Raw genomic sequence first — 23,266 nt, 5'->3', positions numbered from 1 at the left:
GAGTTTTCATATTAAAAATTATCACAATTCCACAGGAGAAGACATAAAAAGAGAGCAAAGGACAGAAGAGATGAGGGGTCAAGACCAGGAAGGAGAGACAAGACAAAAAGGTCCCATGCCATTCAGAGAAGAGGAATATTTTTCTCTCTTTCTTAAGATGACCCAAACTCTATTTTAAAAGCTATTTCTAGTCAAAGACTCTGAGACTCCCAGGGCTTCAAAATAAGCCCATGTGGTATTCAGAAAATATCTGAACTCACTTCTGGGTGTTGCTTCCTCTCGAAGGGTCAAACCAAACATAGCTATAGCTACAGCTGGGAAACTTTCCAGCCAGCTCAAGGCCAGGGCCAGTAACAGAAGCAAGTTAAAGGCTGGGTTGTCGGAGTCCCAGACTAAGGCTAGGAGCAGAAATAGTCTGGGAACAGGTCGTCAGAACCCTCACTTCTTTTGCTATTGAGTCATCTCATATATTCTAGCTGTGGCCAGGGACAAAGAGTAGTATTATCAGCACTTCTGTTAGTATGGTTACTAGTTCATATTAATCTTCATGTAGGCTAAAAATATAAAGCCTTTGATAATCTTCAGCTAAAATTCGGGCCCAGCATGTTTTAGTGAAGAGAGAAAAAAAGATTAAATGTGTGAAGTACTTGAAGTGCCTGCAAAGAAAGGTGCAGTGGATAACATCTCACTAAATAAAAAATGGGTTATTCTAAAAAGTGCTATTCACAGCGAATACGATGTGCTATGGCTTAACTGTCACAATCCTCCTTAAATAAAAGTATCAGAAAGCTCCAAATTAGCTAACAGAGTCCGACTCTCAGGTCTTCTACACTAAGCTAAAATAGAGTCAAGAGAACATTATTTCCCAATGGTATATTGATTGCAAAACTATTTTCCCTTCTTATATAGAGACTGATGTTAGAAAGATACAATAGATAATCTCAAGAAATCAAGAGCTGAAGGACTACAAATACTAAAGAGAATAGCAACCACACTTTCAGTGCCCTTCCCAGCATTCTGAATATGCAGCTACCCCACCCCAACCCTTTGTAGATAGAAGACTCATGTCCAACAATTCCATTTCTGGGTAGTCAAAAGAACTGAAAGCAGGATCTTGAAGAGATATTTGCACTATTATGCTCACTGCAGCACTATTCACAATAAGCAAGGTGTGGGAGCAACTTAAATGCCCACTGACAGATGAATAGACAAAGAAAATGTAGTATATACATAAAACAGTATATTATCCAGAAGTAATAAGGAAGGAAATCCTGTCACATGTGACAACATGGATGAACTTTAAGGACATTATGCTAAATGAAATAAGCCATTCACAAGAGGACAATCACCACATGATTCCATATGAGGAATCTAAAGTAGTCAAACTCATAGAAAGCAGAAAGTAGAATGGTGATTGCCAGCGGTTGGGGGCAGGCGGAAGTGGGCAGTTGCTGTTCAAAGGGTATAAAGTTTCGATTACGCAAGATGAAAAAGTTCCAGCGACCTGCAGTATTAACATTGGACTTACGGTTAACAATACTGTACTGTACACTTAATTTGTTAAAAGGGTAGATCTCATGTGTTTTTTTCACCACAATAAGAAAACAACAAAAAAAAGAGAGAGACTATATGGTGGGCGGGACAAACTTGGAAAAAGGACCGAGGAAGGGAAAAACAATCAACTGCTTACGAAACTTTTGATTTTGAGCATGAAAGAAGAAAAGAAGCTGAAAACACTAATTACTCAACTGGGTTCCCTGGAACACTATTCCCAAGAGATGGTACATTTTAGAAGAGTTCCATGACCAAAAAATTTGTGAAAAATTGCATATTGTTTCCTTCTTGGATGTTCACAATGAGATTAGTATATAAAAGCTTCTAAGAAGTCCTAGAATAAACTAGCCTATTTAACTTTCTTCAAGAAAGCATTTCTAAACTCATTTGACTCAGAAAAAGATTTTCTTTTATAAAATAAATATTAAAATCCCAAGGGATTCATGTTTCATGGAGAACAATGTAGGAAATGATGATTTGGGGAACTAATTTTAGGGACAGATTCCTGGGCAGGGCAGACCTGCCTACTGAGAGTTCCTCCTCCTGTTTCACAAACCCAAATAACCAACCAACATTACCCCTATCTTGCCTGAAATATTTAACTCCTTTTATAATGTGAAATTCCAATTAGACTGTCTAATAATCATCTTCCAGAAGAGCTCAAATATTAGTCATTTATGATTTCATGTAAATTAATGTGTTGTCAGGGTCACTGTGTATTGACAGAGCACTTTATAGTTTTCAGAACCACTTTAACACACATACACACATCCTTTCTTCAAGCTACACAATTAGTAGGTATAGTTAAGACTAAACCCAAGATTGGCTGATTCTAGTCTAATATCCTTTCTACTAGAACAATAGGTGTGCTAAACAATAGCTGTGGGAGGGATCCCTGAGACTTTTATAAAGAAATAGTTCACATAAATCAAATCATATGGTTTTTTTTAGATTAGGGGGGACTCAACCGATTCTACCCTTACAAATTTTCTCAGGACCATGGAGAGTAGACAAAAGAGCAGAAAAATGGCCATGTTTTAAAAAGATTACCCATTTTCTAATGATCTCATTTTTCACACTACAAAAATCTTTCATATGTAAGTGACCTAGACGAGTTATAAAGAAAACTGGATTTAGCAGAGCTTTCACATCTTAAGTGTTCGCTTGGCATCACTTCTAAAAATACCATTAAAACAGACAGAATGAGTACAGGTGCCCTCTTTTGCCCTTATTGTACTTAAATACTTTAAACTGTTCCAGTTTTTCACAGAAACACTGTTCAAAAGAATATAAGTAAAATTTAATCCTAACCTTTTACTCAATTTCAGGTTCAAAATCGTTTCATTATCAGAGAAGGTAATGGTAAAAACACCTCTTTCTAGACTAAAGAGAGAAACACCTTCAATCCTTTAAATAGAAATGCATCCAGGTGTTTACACCTTTAAAGGAAACTGAGTCTCTACATACATGTCTTGACTAACATCCAACTTGCATGTTGACAGATGGGCACTTATGTTAAATTTTCTTTTTATTTTTTTTAGTGTCAACTTCAACTATTTCATTATCCTTATATTAAAGATTCTGAGTGAAACTGAGTAGGCACTTTAAAAGACAAAAAAAAAAAAAAAAAGAGAGCGAATCAACTATTAGTCTTGGACATATGGTTAGGAACCAACAGCACAGTTTAAATAGGCCAAGTTCAGCAATGATACAAATCAACATCTGTACAGCCTAATGACTTTCCAGAGCACTTCTTCACCTTCATTGTTTATCTGTGTAATAAACCTTAAGATTGTTAGGCTAGTGTTCTTATTACTCTGGGACAATAAAATCAAGCCTCAAAAGGTTAAGTAACTTGCCCAAGGTCACATCATGGCTGGGAGAAGAGCTAGGAGTATAAACTCAGATCTCTCAGTTCCTAAGCCAGGACACTTTTTTTTTTTTTTTTTACTACAGCCATGGTTCTGTGGGTGATGATGGCAGGAGTGGGTGTGGGACCCTTAGATACATAAACACCCCCCCCGCATTAGTGTTCTAGGGAGCCTCTGTTACCCATGAGAGTGTATGCCAAGGCAGAAGAAATGCTGAGAACCCTGTGCTGGGTATCATACAACTTCGATATTGTCATCATAGGGATGAATAACCAGTTGACCAGTAACTGTTGAACATCAGCCATAAAATATGCATAAATGTAAGCCTTAAAGGATTTATTTCAAGATGTTAATAACTTTTCTTTTGAAGTAAAAACTGAGGCATGAATTGTATTTGTCTCATTTATAATAATGTTCAATAACAAGGGTCATTATGACAGCAAAAATGCCAGTTTCACTAAACGTTATAATCCAGTGGACTTGCATTGGCTCACACTGACTTAAAAAAGGGTTTACATGAAGACAAAATAAAAATTAAAATCAAATGCAGAACAATTGCAAAACAAAATTTCAAATTCATTTTGTTAATATTCAAAATGACCTATAGACATACTGACAAATTCTGATATCAAACTCCAGATGTGCCCTGCTCTGTGCAGTATATGTTCACCTGAAAAGTTACATGAAATATGGAAACATGTATAAAACTAACTAAAGGACCTATAATACAACTCAGGGGTTCCTACCCAGGTCCGTGGAAAAATGACTTCATAGAAAAAGTGGGTTTAAAGAAACATTAGACCCTGGATGAGCAGCAGTGTTCGGGAAGGGAGTTCCATAAGCAGAGGCAGCTCTCATGTCAATGACAGGTGTCTTGAGAGTCTCCAAGCCTCTCCTAGATTCTTCTCTGTTGCAAATAAAGGGGGTTGGATGAGGTCATGCCCAAGTTAAAGTCTAGCTTTAATGTACTATAAGTGTCAAAGAATACTTTTTGATATGATAAACAGCAAAACCTAAACTTCTTTACTACTCAAGTGCGTGCTTAACTAAGTAAAAAAAGAAAGCTGTGCAGAGTGCCCTCTGGTGGACAGTTGGACATGCCAAAGGGCTTCCCATCTGGAAGCTCTCAATCAGCATTCATTCAACAACTCATTCATTCATTCAAATATAATTAAATAATGTGTGTCCACTGTGTGTCAATTATTGAGTATACAGTAGCTAACACGAGAGACACACAGTCATTGACTGCCCTCATCGACTGCAGTCTAGAAGCATAGGTGGACATTAAAGCATTGCTTCCTTACAGAGGTATTTAATGCCACAAAGGAATAATAGATGGTATTATGACAATGATCTATGGGGAAGATGTAAGATCCACTGAAGAAAGGATTCCTAAAATTTTCACAATTAAGCTGAGACCTGAAGGAAAAGTGAGCTTTAGGCAGGCAGAGGAAACAGTATCCATAATCACCCTGTAAAATAGAGAAAAAGGCCAGTTGTGATTGGCTCAAGAGGAGGAAATGGGAGCTGAGGCAGAGGTAGTAATGTAGTACACGAAGGGTCATGTAGGCAGTGTTAATTAAGGACTTTGACCTTTAACCAAAGAGCAGTAGAACATAATCAAAAGGTTTAAAGGAGGGAAAGATGTGATTCAAATCATGATTTTAAAAGATCGCTTTAGTTTTTTAATGTAAAGAATGAATTGGAGTTGGGCAAAAGTTGAAATTGGAGTTGCTTCTAGTCCTTGCTCTCCCATATACCGTCCTAGTTTATTCTACACACTTACTGAGTGTCAGCCAAGTGCCAAGCACTCCCATCCAGACCTCTGGGCACAGGTGGCAGTCAAGATCATGGCAGCTGCGTAAGGAACTACCATTAGAAGCCTCTTCCACCTCTGCGAGTCCTCCCATTGCTACGCATACTATGGCGAAAAGCTTGTTGATGCGTAGATTTATCAGCCAACTCCAACAAGTCACATATTCTCGGGGGAGCCTAATTACTGCCATAGCAGGGGGCAGAAAGTTGCCCCAACAGCCTGGGCTGCCTTGTTCCTGTGACTTCAAAGAGCACAAGTTAATAAGTAGGATCCCCTCCCTCTAATGAGCTGAGTAAAATCATAAAGGATAAATGCACTATCCCCCAGCTCCCTGTGTCCTCACTGGGGTCATTATTCAATTGATCCTTTGATTGCAGACTTGAAGGATGCACATTCAAATACTTTTTCCTGTGTTCTAAAATTGACTGTGGTGATGATTGTACAACTATGTAAGTATATTAAAAACTGAATTGAATACTTTAAATTGTTGATTTGTAGGGTATATGAATTATATCTCAATAAAGTTGTTACCAAAACAAAAATTTTTTAAATCACCTCTTCTTTAAAGATGATGACACGGATGAGTGAGATGACAGCAGAGATAAAAGTGCCAAAGCCATACGTGCAGCTGTTTCTGTAACTGTTGCATATCGGCATATTTTACATTCATAGGCGAGCCAGAAGTCTCTACGATGATGAGAAGAAATCAAGTCTATAAAGGTTGTATTTTCCCCATAAATCACTCCATCTAAAAGCTTAGCCAAAGAGCAGCAACAACAACAACGACGACGAAACATAAACATATAAACTCTCAAAAGAGATGTCTTTTTTCAAAAACGGTGGTTGGATATAAAAGAGGTTAATGAAATATACCAATCAGATCCTTCTTCATTTACCTCCCACAGTTTACCTAGGAAAGGTGCAGCCTGAGAACATACATACACCTTAAACAGTGCTAGAACTTCCATGATTCCAGACATTGCTGCTCTGCAGGAGGCCCTCTCCCACTCTCCGTATGGGGCAAACAGTGAAAGAGGAAAGGGCTGCAAACACGAAGCAAGTGGCCTGTAAAATGCCATCTATACTTGTTTTTGTTTTTTAAATCTGCTGATTCCACTGAATCTGCATTTATAATGATACAGAAAGCAAAAGAGATTCCTTTGACCAGGAGGATAATAAAGGTTGAAGCTATTCAAAATAGTCAAGGCCTCGGTTTAAAAGCAACTTTAGGCTAACATTAGAATGAAGGAGAAAAAGACTATAGCATCTTGGAATTTGCAATAGCAAGGAAAAGGGATTGTGGGCACAGGTAGACACCTGCCACTGACTTTCAAAGCTTCAAAACCTTAGCTATGAGATTATTGCTAAAAACCTGGAAGGGTTATTCAGGAAAGAAGGGTGTGCCCGACAACAGAAATTCTCCATGGTCAATCAAGAACAGAGCCCCTGAGAAAGAAAAAGGGCATTACCTAAGGAAATACTAATATGCTTACATATAATGGGAGCTCTCTGGAAAGCTCAAAATTAAGCTTTAGAAGAAAGACACATAAATATAAAAGTAGAATCAACCTAAAAAAGCATCTACAGCAAACGGTGCAGTTAACAGAGGCTCAGAATGCCAGAGACAACAAAATAAGGTATTGCTGGCCATGTTCAAAGCAAGAAGAAAACAAGAGGATAGAGTAACAGTTTGGGAGAGAGGAGTGTAATATTCACAGAAGACTGGTGAAAAAGGAGCCCCACTCAAGATGGAAGCTGACTTCCTTCTCTTATAATAAAGAAAATGGTCTGCACCATTTGGTCAGGGCAAACAAAGAGCATGAAGATGGAGCTGGGAGACAGGGAGAGAAAGGAATCCATCACTTTCAATGATTTCCAGTTCTCCCACTTACATGACTCTCATCCTAGGGCACTGAAGGAACTGATAGGTCCCTTTTGACACCATGTGGATGGAGATGGCATTCTTTTGTCCACAACAGTCCCACTCTACATGTGTCCAGTGAGTCACACTGTATATATTACTTTCTTGCTCAGTATCTCTTCTGGGCTTCTCAACAATCTAGTCGGATACACAAAACTATTACTACTGCCCTCATTATACACTGAAACTCAGAATTTAAAAGTGACCTGCTCAAAATCACACAGCCCACCAGGAACAGGACCAGATCTAAACCTGGTCATCTGACTTTAGCCAGTGCCCTTTTCACTAACCAGTGTATCTTTTCACTGCATCTTCAGCAGAGCAACTGATAAAGTTCAAGCTACGTAATATTAACAACAGTGTAAGTAAACTTCCAGCAAGATGAATACTATTAACCAGCAAGTGCCAGTTAAGCATCTATTAACTGCCATATGACTCTGGCTGTTCAATCTTCAAATCTCATTTAATCTTCACACCACCCCCAGGAGGGAGTTGCAGATGAGGACCCAAGGCTCCCGGCACTGAGTAACTTGCTTGAGTCACCAGTGACTGGTGCAGCAAAGGTTTAACTGTAGTGGAATCTGTTCTAGCTTCAAACCCCATACTCCTTCCATTACAACTGACTGTTACCCTAAATGTTTATCAAGAACTACTCTGGAGGGTATGGTTAACCCAAATACAATGAGCAGAAAACATTCAATGGCTTTCCTGAGTCTTGAGAAGTTTGATGTGCCAAATATATTTCTATAGCATGGCCTATGATTACGCTAACAAAAGAAAACCCACTTCTTTCTTTTTTACCTACGTCAAAGTCGTATGGGAATCAATGCTGAGGGCATGAGCATAGCAGGGGTGAGAGCAGAGGCAGGCAATAAAACAAATAGTGCCTGAATTTTCTATGATGCTTAAAGGGGTTCAAAGATTACTGTAATCCCTGGGATAAGTGTGTTTCCTTCTAACTAAGGAATAGGCCAGGAGGTTGTTAGGGTGAGAGCAAAGGAAAGATATAAGCATGAGCAAGTGGAACCTTCTTTTATCATCTCTAGGACCTACCTCCTGAGAAGTCTCATTAGTTCTGGCTTCAGAGGGGAACAAAGAAAGCTACTTCGATAGAGATGAGAACATAAGCGCTCTTCAGGTTAAGTTTATTTCCTGGGATCACCAGTGATGGGGGCAAGAGCGGTCTAAATGTAATGGAATCTGGGGCTTCAGACTCACAAATGTATAGGCACTAGCAAGTCCACCAGCAGCGGTAGTTAAGAGAACACTCCACATAACACCATTTGTCAATTCAACAAAGGTTTATCAAGCATCTACTGTGTCTGTACATCAAGCAATGGGTAAGCTCTGTGGAGCTTACAGTCTGTAGGGGAATTACTGATACAGAAGGGGTGCTGTGGGCACTTGAAAACTAGGAATGGAGCTGAATGTTTATCACCCCTGAGTTTCCACTGATTCAGAGTGTTTCAAAATTCTGTAAAACTTCATTCATTTTAATTAAAAAACAAACCACCACTACTTACTTTTAAGGATCCCAGTAGATGCAGCAAATAGACTATTTATTTTAAGCACTGGCTTTTGTAATTTGATCTATGTCTTAAAGAAAATGTAATCTTGTTGACTATAAAAAAATTCATCACCAATTGAAACTTTCACCTCCTAAGAAACTTAGGTCTACTACGCAAAATTAGTCAGTCAACCATAGAGAGTATAGGTGAAACTTTGTAATACAACATATTTACTACTTTACTTATTCTAGTCCAGTGTATGCCCCAAGAACAGCCTTTGCTGGAAGCATTAACAACCACTGTACAATTGCATAGGGAGGTGTTTAGACTTGATGTTCTCCCACTTGATCTTTTAATCTATCAATACAGGTCCCAGATTAGCTACTAACACCTTCTATTCCCCCCAAGCTTCCAAACAGCAGCAGAGCTGGAATTTAAGGAATTTAAACCTGTGTCTGTCTCCAAACCCAACTGAACACACCAATGCCCTAGAGCTCTACTGCCCCCTGTTTAGATGAGAGTTAGCAAATCTGAGTGCCTCTACTGGTCAGGTAGGTAACACCAATGAGCAAAGAGGCAGGTAATGGATATGTATATTTGGTATGAGCAGGAGAACTATGGGAGTTGGAGAGGGGACTGGAGGGGACAGCAGCTATTTGGCTCCAATGACTGCTACCACGTATGCTCTTGCACTTTTTTTTGGCCATGCTGCGTGGCATGTAGGATCTTAGTTCCCCAACCAGGAATTGAACCCGTGCCCCCTGCAGTGGAAGCATGGAGTCTTAACCACTGGAATGCCAGGGAAGTCCCTATGTTCTTGCAATTTTAAAAGAAACCAGAACTTCAAAATTTTATGTATACTCCTGAATATTAACATTAAATGTTAGTTCAAGTTTGTTTGTTTTAAGAGTACCACATGGGTCAAGCAGATTACCAGCTCTCAATCTTCGTTAACGTGCTGTTGGCATCATATTTTGAACAGCACTGGTTTGCTTTGCTAAATTCTGCAGTGTTATTTTCGTAAGTGTAACATCACCCTGGGGATGCGTGAGGCAGAAAGTTCATTAACGCCTTAAATACAAAGGGCACTCTCTTTTTCAGGCAGCCTAGATGGACTCATGGACTAATGTCATGTAAGGCAGAGCTGCTCACTTTGATCACAAGGTGCTTTTCTCCCCAGGGGCCCACAGAATAAATTTCATTTCTTTCCCATAGCAATTATACCCTGAGCAGTTGCTTACCCGTTTGTCAATGTCATTGTGTTGGAGCTGCACAAAGCGAGCGCTGATGGCTGCAATGTAACTCTGCTGATTGGAGAATGCCACGCGGCCAGCACCTTTGGGGTACTTCAGCTCTGGGTCCGTATCAATGCCAGCATAGCAGACACCGCCATACAAACGGTCCATGATCATTGCCAGTTCAACTGCAAGAAAATAAACACTGTTCGTTATAAATGTTTAGAAGGTACTCTTGCCCAGGAGAAGGAAGGACTATGTAAGGATCATGCAGTGTAATTAAGAAACGGAAAAGCCATGTTAAGTCTCATGAAGAGTGTCTACACCAGTCTTACAACTCAAGCAGGGGAGCTCCTCATAGGATATTTGAAAACAAAATGAAAAAAAATTTTTAAGAGTTTACATAATCAGAATTTCAGCAACAGTATAACAGAAGTGATCTATCAGCAATCCTCCTGTTCTAATTTCTAACTGCTTAGTCCACTGGAGTGGGCCCTGGGTAGGCAAAGCATTTCAGGTACCCTAACAAGTTAATAAGAAACAGCTCTACTTACTGACCTCTAGGACTGAAAGCAATTACTAAAGTCACACTACTATATTAAGCTCAAGCTATAGGAAGAATTTAATTAAAAAAAAGAATTTAATTCATTTTAACTAGAGGCAATATGTTTACAGGCTTAAAGTAAATCTCTACAATTAAAAAAAAATAAAGATTTTAAGAGTATATACTCTCCCAATTGAGAACTCTCCATACTAACTTCTCACACTGAATTCTTAAATAATAGTACTAAAAATGATCACAGCAGCTATGGTTTATTGAGCACTTACAATGTGCCAGGAAACACTAAGTTGCTACAAAGGCAGTAAAAACATACCCATCCTACACCCTGCTATAAATCCAGAGGTCTGGTCTGCACACCTCACCATATTTCTTCTAAGTATACCTTTATATTGGTATATTTGCAAAACACCTGTACAGAAGGCACTTGGAAATTGGACCATTCCAAAGGTCTGATATTCTAAAATTGTCCTCATCAAAAGGTACCATGAAGAGACACATAGCAGTTACTTACCTGGATCCAAATTGCCTGAAGGTAATTGTTTACTTGATACTGGATGGCACCTCCTCCAGGTATGACCATTCCTTTCAGGCCACTCACATGGTTTAAGTCCAAAAGACTTAGTCCTACCCCTGGCGAACGACCCAAGAATCCACTTCCCTCAAACACCTACACATGGCATTTGGAAAGGAGCAGACAGGGAAGACAGATGATGACCTCGGACACAGCCAGTGTGCAAAGACCATCAGACAGTAGATCTCCACAGGAATCAGTATCTGGGGAGAAGGAAAGCAGCACAACCTGGAGGGGTAGGGGAAGAACTCTGCAGCGGGTACAAGGGCTGAAGGGCTGAACGGTGTAAGATTTCTACAAACAGAAGGAAAGCCAAGTACTACTGGTTCCTGTAATAGGAAGCTGCTGAGGCAGTAAGAAAGCTATATCGCCAGACAGAAAGGCTGTCTTTCTATTCAACTTCTTCAAAATTTGTCCCCAAACCAGACTGCCTAATACTGGTAATTGTTTTCTAAGTGCCTGTTTCTAACTGGAAGAATGACTTCCAACCAACAGGTAATTTTCAGAAGGTGAGAAAATAAACTAGCAATAATTAAGCCAGAGAATAAGTGATTTTAAAGACAGAACAGCAGAAAGCTATCCCAATGATCCCATTATGATCAGAATTACTGAGTCACATCAGCCAAGGGAACACTGCTGGTTAGAGCCCAAGTGAACCCTGACTGCAGTCTTGGGGCAGGATCCAGGAATCACACTCATTCAAACAATGCAATAAGAATCATGTGTGTACCCTAAATATCAGAGTTCAGTGGGTCCTCATACTTCACCCCAACAACTTCTGATGGCTTGGGGACTTCCTCACGTAGCTAACATTATTCCAGTTACAGAGAACAAGAAACTGAACGTGGGATTAATTCACTGCAGTCATTAATGAATTTCCTTTATTAGTCAAGTGGGCTTAGTAAAATATGTAACCTCAGGGCCTGGAAATTAAACACTAATTTTCCAAAGACCTGGTTTCCTCTGGAATGGAATAAGACAGTGAAAACTCCCTCAGCCTGGTGAATGGCCAGGAAAAGAATGTTGTCAAGGGACTGAATACACTTGTCTTCCACCCTTAGGAAGGATTCAAGAAAATACCTAATTTACAAAGAAGGTATACATACCAGCTGCGAGCCTGAAGCTCCAGCTGAAGAGAAGAGTTACCGTAACCACAGGTTCTTCTACTGCATCTTGGTCTCCAAAGGAACCTTAGGGATCCTCAGATGCCAGAGATGGCACCTTCCACAAGCACTTTGTGGATCTGGCTGCTGGAAAATCATCTTCACGTGCCAAAGATTAGGTCATGGCTGCTGCTGCTGGCAGTTACGTACTTTTGATAGGAAAAAGAAACCCTCATTCACTTCTGTTTTTATGAAAACTATATAAATAAATAATTTCCACTTAAAAGCTTATATACAGTCATTTTCTTGGCCACCCAAAACTCTGCAGGCATTTGAGCCAATGAAGTCTCACTCAAGTGAAGGGCAATTTGTTGAGAAGCTACAAGAAAGAAACCAAGGTGGCTAAAGGAAGTTTTCTGGGGGGGAAGAACATGAAGATTACCCATCTCTCTACCTTAATCTGTATTTTAACTACAAAAGTTCTAATACTGTGATGACCCTTGAAGGAAAGTAAATAATGACCAAACAACTGCTGTTTGTATTTGGTCCTTTACTCAATCAGCAAGTCTTCACTTTAGTGAATACTTCTTGCAGGCTAAACTCATGCTGGGCTCAAACACAATAGGTATGTCACCTAAGTACTAAACAGAGTTTTTAATTATTGAGAAAAGTAACCAGTTGGTAAAAACAGCACTAAAAAAAAATACTAACAATTCATCCACTACACAGGTAACTAACAAACACAGAGCAAGCTCTCCTCAAATCCTACAAATTCCCAATCCGAAAATATTTTTAATATGGAAGATACAAATTCACCTACAGATGTCATAATGTACCACTACTTTTAGAGACTAGGTTTTAAAGGGTTCTTTAGAGTGAGTATTATCAGTTAATGTAGGAAAGTCCCATATAAATTCCCTTCCTCTGATTAGGGGGGAGCTAAACCAAGAAGAGGGCTACCATTTTGACTACTTGGGAGGAAGAGAGAAAAAAAGCAGTAAGGATCAGGTAGAAATCAACTAAAACCTTCGTGGGTCTATCTATACCTTATGATCTCAATCCTGCTCAAGAAATGTGAGTCCTTGGGCTTCCCTGGTGGCGGAGTGGTTGAGAGTCCGCCTGCCGATGCAGGGGACACGGGTTCGTGCCCCGGTCCGGGAAGATCCCACATGCCGCGGAACGGCTGGTTCTGTGAGCCATGGCCGCTGAGCCTGCGTGTCCAGAGCCTGTGCTCCGCAACGGGAGAGGCCACAACAGTGAGAGGCCCGCGTACCGCAAAAATAAATAAATAAATAAAATTAAATTAAAAAAAGAAATGTGAGTCCTTGATCAAGGAAGTGTCTTATCTGGAAAATGTAATCAAACCACCTACTAAACCTATGACAGTGAATCCTCATTCTAAACCATCCTCTGCAGAGGACAAGGACAGCGTAGCTCCCCAGAGCACGTTCTTAACATTTAACCTGAGGAAGATGAGGCTACCGGAGCAGGACATACAGGTAGAGGCTGAAATTCAGACAGATGGAGGTGACAGCAGGCATAGAGTCCATGAGGAAGTCAGGAAGCTCCAAACCACTTCTATTTTTTCCTTCCCATCCAGACAGTGTTCACGGCGTCTGTCTGGTCACCACAGGGGTGGGAAATTAGGAGTTCTGATAGCTATATCCAAGGGTATTCTGTACTTTGGATAAGATGTTCTGTGCTCTTAAGACAACTCAAGTCATCTCATAAACAACTGTTCCATGGTAACAGTACACTTCTATGAGTATAACCCACACATTGGTTCTTGTGATGAGCTTCACCAGGTCCCAGACTGGAGAAGGAAACAAGAATATTGCAGTTGTATGTAGTGTATAGCGTTTCCATGAATTCCTCTGGGTTGTGGTGACTATGCCCTGAAGGTGAATCTGAACCCCAACTGTGGTTCCTTGTTTTGCTCCTAATTCTTCACAGAGATCTGAAAGGGACTTCAGTTCATCAGAAAGAAAATCATGGTGACTCCCCATCCTGCCCCACCCCAGGATCCTGTTCCTGTCATTTAATTAGATTTCAAAGCTAGCCTAAGGCAATGTATAAGTCTGAGACACTATGAGAGCCAAACTGGGTAGAGCAGGAATGAGGATTCCTGAGGGAAATACTACACACAATTCTAAATTGTGAATCTAGAAGCTACATTTCTCCTCTTTGGAAATAACAAAGCAGACAGGAAAGAGGCATAAGGCACCTCAGGATTACAAGGGGTCTGGACTTCTGAAAGAAAGGAAAATTCAACTTGAAGGTGGACTTTCTGGGTTTACGATTGCTGAGTTGGTTCATGAGAGCAGTTCACACATCTTTAGTGGAGGAAATGTGCTCATTAGCTTCCACCCTGCATGAGACGTTGGGAAGTTAAGAATATTTTCAAATAAATGATATGAACAACCAACTAAGTAAGAAGGATAAGAGTTTTAACTTGATTAAATCGAGCTGGTACCAGATTGACTATTATTGCTGTTACTGAGACAACAGATCTCAGATCTCAGCTTGATAAAGCAGCTTCCTTCTGTGCAAAGAGCCCCAAACTTGAAGTCTGGAGATCTGAGTTTGAACCTTGATTTTTTCACTTGTTGTGGTCTTGACTAATCACCCCCTTTGAACTCTGCTCCCTTATCTCTACAATGAAAAGTCTACCACTTATAACCTCACAGGGTTATCATGAGGATTAAACATACATGAGAGCTCTGAGCACACTGCTGGGCAAAGAGCAGTGCTCAAATGTTTAGTTTTGTCCAGCAGTTGTTTTTCCCTCTACTCATAAATCTTTGCTTAACATTTACTTGGCCTGGTTTCTGCTCCATAAGCATCAGTTCATCCCAGTCTTACTTTGGCTTTATGCTAATGTTGCTCAAACTGCCACTGATAGGGCAAACTTTGACATCGGCTGTGGGTGAGAGTTTGCTCTTTTGGAGGAGGAGCAAACAAACACAGACATTATAAAATCCTTAAGCCTAAGGGCAATGCAGTTAATCAAGTCAGTATGCCAATTCTGGAGTTTATCTGAGACAACTCATTCTGAACTTGGGACTTGGTGAAAGAAAAAGATTCTACAAAAAAAAAAAAAAAGGTGTCCACAATGTTCATTGCAGCACTATTTACAATAGCCAGGACATGGAAGCAACCTAAGTGTCCACCGACAGATGAATGGCTAAAGAAGATGTGGCACATATATACAATGGAATATTACTCAGCCACAAAAAGAAATGAAATTGAGTTATTTGTAGTGAGGTGGATGGACCTAGAGTCTGTTATACAGAGTGAAATAAGTCAGAAAGAGAAAAACAAATACCGTATGCTAACACATCTAATGGAATCTTAAAAAAAAAAAAAGGTTCTCATGAACCTAGGGGCAGGACAGGAATAAAGATGCAGACGTAGAGAATGCACTTGAGGACAAGGGAAGGGGGAAGGGTAAGCTGGGATGAAGTGAGAGAGTAGCATTGACATATATACACTACCAAATGTAAAACAGATAGCTAGTGGGAAGCAGCTGCATAGCACAGGGAGATCAGCTCTGTGCTTTGTGAGACCTAGAGGGGTGGGATAGGGAGGGTGGGAGGAAGACGCAAGAGGGAGTGGATATGGGGATAGATGTATACATATAGCTGGTTCACTTTGTTATATGGCAGAAACTAACACAACATTCTAAAGCAACTATACTCCAATAAAGATGTTAAAAAAAAAAAAAAAGGTGTTGGCAGGGGGACTTCCCTGGAGGTCCAGCGGTTAAGACTCTGTGCTTCCACTGCAGGGGGTGCGAGTTCCATCCCTGGTCTGGGAACTAAGATACTACATGCTGCATGGTGCAGCCAAAAAAAAAAAAAAAAAAGAGAGACAGAAAAAAAAAGAAAAAGCTTCTAGTGCTGACAAACTTGACATACAGATGATTTCTGCCTGCTACCACTTCACTGAACAAAAAGGCTATGGTTATAATACTCCTATTTCCTTAATCATAAATCAGGATGTGATTCCTAATACATGTGGACTACCAGTATGTTTGCAGAATGTCTGAAATAAATGCTCTTAGAAAAATTCATCATGTATGTTCTCTAGATGTATGTCATACCTTACTGAATATTTACCTCAAAAATTTTTTTCCCTAGAATTTCCATAGAAAGCCATCCTCACAACAGTGAGTGGGGGGAGTTGGGAGGCGGGAAGGTGGAGAAGGAAATTTCAGGATCCATCACAGAATATTAGCAGGGGAGAAAAAGACAGGAAAGAATCATCAGAGCAATAGTTAGGAAGATGGGAGACCCAAAGATGATGGGCAAATGGTAGGCTCTAGGAACTCAAGACTGATCTGTTCTGCAGGACCTGGTCAGATAAACCGTCAGAAGGAATTCATTAAGTGGAGGAACAGCTCACAGATGCCTCTAATTAGAGAGGAAGACTGAGGGTTTTTCAAGCCTGATCAAAATTGGAAGTGGATGGGTCCCAAAGCTTGATCACTGAGGCAGCCCCCAAATGAGATGTCTAAGCCAAGAAGCTAGAGTCAGAGAACACTCACGTTTACAAACCAGGGAAGAACACAGGGACCAGATCCTTCGTTTTCCACTTTTTCCTGGTGGTCTCCTCATAACCCCCAAGCCCTTAGCTGGCACTTAGTTGCTCTCAGAGCAAAGAGATGTGGTCTGGAGAGGTTCTAATGTCACAGGGATACGCAACAGCGATATGTCCATACTGAGATTTAGGAAGACATGCTGCTTACAACACTTGAATGAAGAGTGGCAACATGCTGTTGCACGTCCAGGTAGTAGCGGGAGGAGAGACAGACCAGACAGACAGACCACCCCTTTCCCTGTACTGACTTCTCTGAGGAATATGTACTCTTTAGCCACACGGTGGCATGGCGAGTCCACCCACGGCCTTTCCTAGCGTCGGGGTGGGGAGAAGTGGGGAGTGGAAGGAAAGCAAGATGGAGAAACACCAGGAGACTTCAGGCAAACCATCCTCGGCTTGCCACTGTCACTGTCAGGAGTGATGGAAGGGAGAGACAAGAGACGTAGAAGTGTGTATTATTTGACTTAGAGAAGGCAACAATCAGGCAGTCCAACTTCGGGGAAACTCATCTAGATTTTCCACTGATATTTTCCCATTTTCAGGCTAATTTTTCTAGGCCCCTGATTTTTTCCAACCTGAAGTTTTAAAAGTCACGCTTGTCAAAAGGTCAGAAGGAGCAACCTAAACTCCTCAGTCAAGACAATACCACTTAAAACAGGTTGCCTTGTTTCTTTAGAAGTGTTTCTGCACTTCTATTCGGTGGGATAACTATATTTAGAATAACTTATTAGTGATAATGGTCCCTGTCTTACAATGGGAAAATGTCAAAGATAAAAAGCCTCACAAGATCCAAAGGAATAATTCTTGAGTGATAACATTTTAGTCACTGTAAAGTGCTGAAGGACCATTTTTGGCCCAGGATAAGGTGAAAATCAATCTGGACACATAAAATGTCACCTGTTGAGTCTCATCACTGATATCTAGTCTAGGATCACCTTGTATATAGTGCCTGAAATAGTTTTAAGACTTTTCAGAATTCATAACCACGACATCCCTGGAAATAATAAAAAATGCCCTGAAGTATTTAAAAACCAAAATTTGAGAATCATTATGTTAAGGAGTATAATTTAGCATCCAATTAACTGAGTTAGTATTCTATTCATACATTTCTCATTTTCTTCTGTTCTGAAATCTTTGATTCTGTAGATGACGACTTGTTCAACATGATAGTGGGATGTCCATTCAGTGTGGCATGATGTGCACTTTCTCAGTGCCAGTAACACAGTGCGTGCTCAATACGTTTATTATTCAAGTGAACTGCACTGTATTCAATTTAAGATTGTCTAGCAAAGTCAAAATGAATTCTTTTAAAAACAGTCTTCTATTCCAAGACACACACCAATCCACAAAGCTCAGTGTGTTCCAAAGAACTCTTTTCATCTAGATTACGTGGCCTCCAATCTGGAAGTCTTGGATAGACAGAGTAAAATTCTAAGATGCTAATGTAGATTGTTTAGCCTTCTAGAAACTAGCTACACTTATCGGAGGTGCTGGCATGGGGGAACACTGCCATTAGACCAAGTGACTGTAGATTACTAGCCAATAATGGCAAAAACAAAATTTTAAAACAAAATAATTTAGCTTACGTTAGAGAAAAAAGAACTTTGAAATTTACAAATTATGTACTATCTAGGCAGGGAACACAAAATCCCATTTCTGACTAGATAACTAAACATAATTCTTGTTTAACCGTAGAACTTGCAGCATCTTATAGACACAGAATGTTAAAGAAAGAATATAATTTAGCATCTTGGGTTTCCTGTCTTGCAGTGTCAGTGCAATCATAAGAACAGTGTGAAAAACATATCATCACAAGATTTATAGAAAGAAAAAGATATAGAGGCCCACACCTATCCTTTCAAATGATTTAAACAGAAACAATGAAGAGTGGCTAATAAAAAAGGGAATTTAGTTTATAAACTATTGTGTCTGTGACTTAAAAACAGACATAAGAGGTTAAAGCCAGTTCTGTTATCTTTACAACTGTGGGAACTTTTCTTTCAGAAATTTTTTTTTTCAGATTCCCAGATAAGAAAAAAGGAGAGGGGCTGAGATATTAAAACTAATTTGTGCTTGTATTTAGTTGCAGAAAAGAACAGCTAGAATACTAGCAATGAATGTCCATTTTTGTAGAATCCATTTGCAGTTAAAACACTATCAAAGGGAACTTTTCTCCCTCTCCACTCCTAAACACACCACCAGTTAGAAAAAGCCAGGAATATTACACAGTGCCCCCACCCACATTTTTTTTTTTTTAAAGCACAAGCTGTTTAGAAACAAAGGGCTGCATTGGCCCTCATCTCATAATGCTGTTCACGTGCGAGTTAGCCCTGCTTAGACTTTATTTTCTGACAGCAGATGAAGGGGGAAGCATCTCTGCTGTTTTGCTTTCCTTCTCTGGGCAGGTTTTCCATGAGAATGAGAAAAAGACCCAGTGATGCTTGACTTTCTGAAGTACCATAAGATTACAAACTCCACAGTCATGATTAATATGTTTAAAAGTCCTTCAAAATGGAATTACGAATACATCTTTATACAGACCTAAAACTTATCTTTCAGGAGTAGATTGGAGTTGAGATTTGAATAAATATGTTAGAAATGTTGAGGAACATTCAGAATTAAGAAGTCCCCAAAGTCATAGAGCCAAAGAGCTGTAGGTACATTTTACAATTCTGTTTCACAACTTGATTTTAATGACCTCTGCTTTTTCTTTTACTTTTTAAGTAGAACTAAGTCTACTTGCTTACACTAACGTAGAGATAACACTGTCCTTTTTGCTACTACAGCGGCAACAGCTACCTTATTTTTTCATCTTATTTAAAAAAAAATAAACTCAACTATTTTAAGCATTTTGAAAACTCTGTTCTTACAAATAATTTTATTATATTCCACGGGCAATCACACTAATCCACAACCAATTAGATTTGTCTTTGGATTTAAATATTGAAGTCATCAGCACAGCATCACTTTAAATGCCCCAGTCAATAATGATTCTGCCCAATCCCAGCAGGCACAATTATTTCATCATTGGAAAGGTACTTAAAAAACAAAAAACAGGGGAGCTTTCAAGAAGTCAAAATAAAGATGCTCAAATACATACCTCACTTTTCAAAGTACATAAGAAAAAATAGGAACCTGTTTCACTTGGGAAAAGTTCAGTTTGATTCCCAGTGACACAATTTCTAGCAGTGGTTTGGTTCCTCACTGACTAAGTGGGCACACAGCTGCACTGGACAGATTTCTGATGGGGTGACTTCTTTTTCTGTCATACGTAACAATGCTAACTGGCGTAAGAATGCACACTGCCAAATGTATTGTTATTATTTTAAAAATAATTGGTTGAACAGGGAGGCACTAATTAGAATTCATCCCTCTGAAATAACAATTTAATGAAATTCACTCTTGTACCATAAGAAAATACAACGTCTTGGGAGAAAACATTTAAGGGTCAGCTCAGTGAAACTGACCTGACAGCCTTCTTTTTGGAGATTGTGCATAGCTGACCAGAAACCTAGAAAATATTGAAGACTAAACACATTGGGGATTCTGTTGTTGGTTTTGTTGTTGTGGTGTTACTATTTCCACTCACCAGCTCGAAGGGGTCGTGGAACTCCCCCAACAAAGATAGTTTTTCTGGGGTCCAAAGGCTGAGAACCATCCATTACAAAGTCACTGTCACTTAGGTTCCATGGTCGAATTTGCACCTGAAAAAAAGTCGTTTACTTGGTCCTTACTTCATTTCCATCAACCCCAAATGAGAATAAGGTGACTAAAGACAAACCCACTGATTTGTGCATTTTACAACATACACAACCCAAACAAAATCCAGTTATTAGTTAATGTAATCTGCATTAAGTGCCTTCCAATAGAACTCTTGGGGAATCTACTTACAGGTATTAGACTCAACACTCTAGACATATACCATGAAACCTTCAGAAACCACCTGTGGTTTAAAAAAGGGCAGTCTTTTACAGATAGAGTCTGGGTTTTGAATTTTAACACATGTTAGACTGTTTATAACCTGTCACATTACAGCACTTAGTTTTTTAAGAGCTCACCTAAAGAGGGACAGGAACATTGGGAATATTTTCTAAAAATTATCCATATGTCTGGATTTTAAATGATCACCCCCTAAAATTAAAACATTTCTCTTTCAGCAATATGATTTAACACAGTTTAACACTTATCAAGTTAGCACACAATTACCAGCAATATCAAATCCTGAAGGTCACAGATTTATCGACTTTTGGTTGATCTGATTTTCCTAAACAAGTCTGGTTAAATAAAGGTAAGCCCAGGAAATGAAGCAAATTTTCAAAGAATAGAAAAAAAAATCTCTATGACATATTTCTCACTGGTAATGTCTCTTCACTGGGATTCTGACTTCCTGCCCATAGTTTACACTGTTTTACCATTATCATATAAAATAAGGTATTCCATCAGAATCGTAACCTTAAGGCATATTCCTTTCAATCCATAACCAAACAAAACAAAACAAAGAAAGCACAAAAAACCCTCTCATACCGAAAGGCCAGTTTCAGCACTGCCTGAAAACCAACCAGTCGCTCAGCTGGCCATGCGCGCTGGGAAGTAGGCCAGGTATAGAAGCAGAGAAAATAGTGTCGGTCTTTAAGGAACACCCCTCTCCTTTCCCCTCATCAATTAGGATAGGAAACAAAACAGCTGAATTTTCATTTTCTTAGTGTCAACAAAATTCTTCTTTTTCCCCATTACTCAATCAACAACACAATGCAAGGAAACACATATGATAATTTCTTATGTGGCCTGGCTATATCCAGGAGTACTCCTATTTGAAAGGTAGTAAATCTGTCAATTACACTTTCAAAACATCTTGGGTCATCTCTAACACTGGCATCGCTCAGTTAGAAGCAGGCTACACGTTCCTTATGATTGTTACAAAATGTACCCCCCCGCCCCGCAGCTTTTTGGGCTTTTATGACACAGTTGCCTTCACCAGTTAGCCAGAAGCCATAAAATCTCCACTTCTTCCCTAGACCCTAAAACCTTGGACCTGTTTGTAATTCTGTTAACACTCAGGCATCTGCTCTACCTTTATCACTTAAAAAAAAAATCCAGTTCTTTCCTTGTAAAATTTGGTCTGTTTGACTAAATTATTGTTCCCTTGACATTTACCACAAAGGCAGATTCACCAATACCATAAAACACCACTTTCAAATGCCTTCATGAGGGCCCATTATTAATTTTTAATTAAAAACACAATGTCCTGACACTAAGAAAAAGGATTCTAACGTCACCAAAAAAAAAAAAAAAAAAAAAAGTAGGGCAAATCTTTTTCTACACAGAGCCCTCTCTTCTTCTAGTCTCATCCTTTATTAAGTAGTTAAGGCAGCTTCAGGACCAGGTAATTCCATTAACTTTATGATAACTGAGTTTGCTCATATGGCTCACAAATGAAAACAATTCCTGTGTAGTATCCATAGTGTTCTGGTTTCGTTTAATCACAAGTACAGAAAATGTAGCCTTGTACAATAGCTGGAGGTTACTGCTGCTCAAAAGAACTCTGCAGACGATCTCAAACCTGCCTGTTGAGGGTCTCCATAGCTGCCTCTTCTTCCCTCTGACACCCTCCCACCCCCCTTCATTACATCACACACAACCCATTCCCTTACCCTATTCTTGGTAAAAATACAGGAAGAGGACTAGGGAGACAGTAATGATTAATCCTATTCACAAAACCCACATTTCCCAGCTGCCACCACAGAACAGCTCCTCAGAGCTCACACCACTGCAGATTCAGAGAAATGTCAACACAGGCCAACATCAGTACACTCTAAGAGCTAAGCAAAAAGTAATACTGTGGTACTGTTTGCACTGAGAAGTTCCATTCACACTCTGGTTTCTCTCTGAAATATAAGACCATTCTCATACAGGCATGTTCTCCATCTTCTAAGGTTTATTCTCAGGGTCTAATATCCATGTTCTATCTTTCTGACTCACTCTTCGAAAAAAATATATATACGTGTTTCTCTACTCTTTTAATCCCGTACTTTATAAGCTGACTCAGATATTTTGTAGAAGGGGTAGAATATAAGTAAAAGAACTGTTTTTTTTATTATCTTTATTTCTTTAATAATTTTTGAGAAAGGATGAAATTAGATCTCTGTCCTAATTCAACATAAACTTCCCCTGGCAAAACAGCTTTTACATACATAGGGATTACTCTGTGTGTGTGTGTGTGTGTAACAACTCTTGCAGGATGTTGTCAAATAGGCTATACTGGGCAGTAAAAGCCACAACATCCTAAGGACAAGGATAAGGTGAAGAATGGTGAAGATTACCTTAAATGAGCCTGACATGGTTTCAACACTGCCTCCTGAAGAAACCTGACCACATTTGATTACAAAGGTGACCCTAGGAAGAGGCTATCTGGGAGGGGGCACCCACTAGCCCTTTGGCCATGCCATGACCGGATACACAAAAACAAATGTCTGTAGGGCCAGACAGGCAGCATAAACATGTCAAGCTACCAGGACAACTGGTTAGT

At 39.6% G+C, this 23,266-nt stretch overlaps 1 protein-coding gene across 5 annotated transcripts in view; it reads right to left on the bottom strand.

Moving 5' to 3' along the window:
* Positions 1-23,266, bottom strand: part of CPEB3 (cytoplasmic polyadenylation element binding protein 3) — a 177,847-nt gene that overhangs the window by 11,672 nt on the left and 142,909 nt on the right. For all 5 annotated transcript variants that reach the window (XM_060034474.1, XM_060034473.1, XM_060034476.1 and 2 more), the window contains 2 exons: positions 20,330-20,444; positions 9,912-10,093 (listed from right to left, as the gene is read on the bottom strand). In XM_060034474.1, the coding sequence (XP_059890457.1) occupies positions 9,912-10,093; positions 20,330-20,444 (297 nt within the window). The remainder of the gene's footprint in view (positions 1-9,911; positions 10,094-20,329; positions 20,445-23,266) is intronic.

This window comes from Delphinus delphis, chromosome 16, assembly GCF_949987515.2.
Source record: "Delphinus delphis chromosome 16, mDelDel1.2, whole genome shotgun sequence".
In the NCBI taxonomy this organism is placed as follows: Eukaryota; Metazoa; Chordata; class Mammalia; order Artiodactyla; family Delphinidae; genus Delphinus; species Delphinus delphis.
This window is presented reverse-complemented; position numbering and strand designations above follow the sequence as displayed.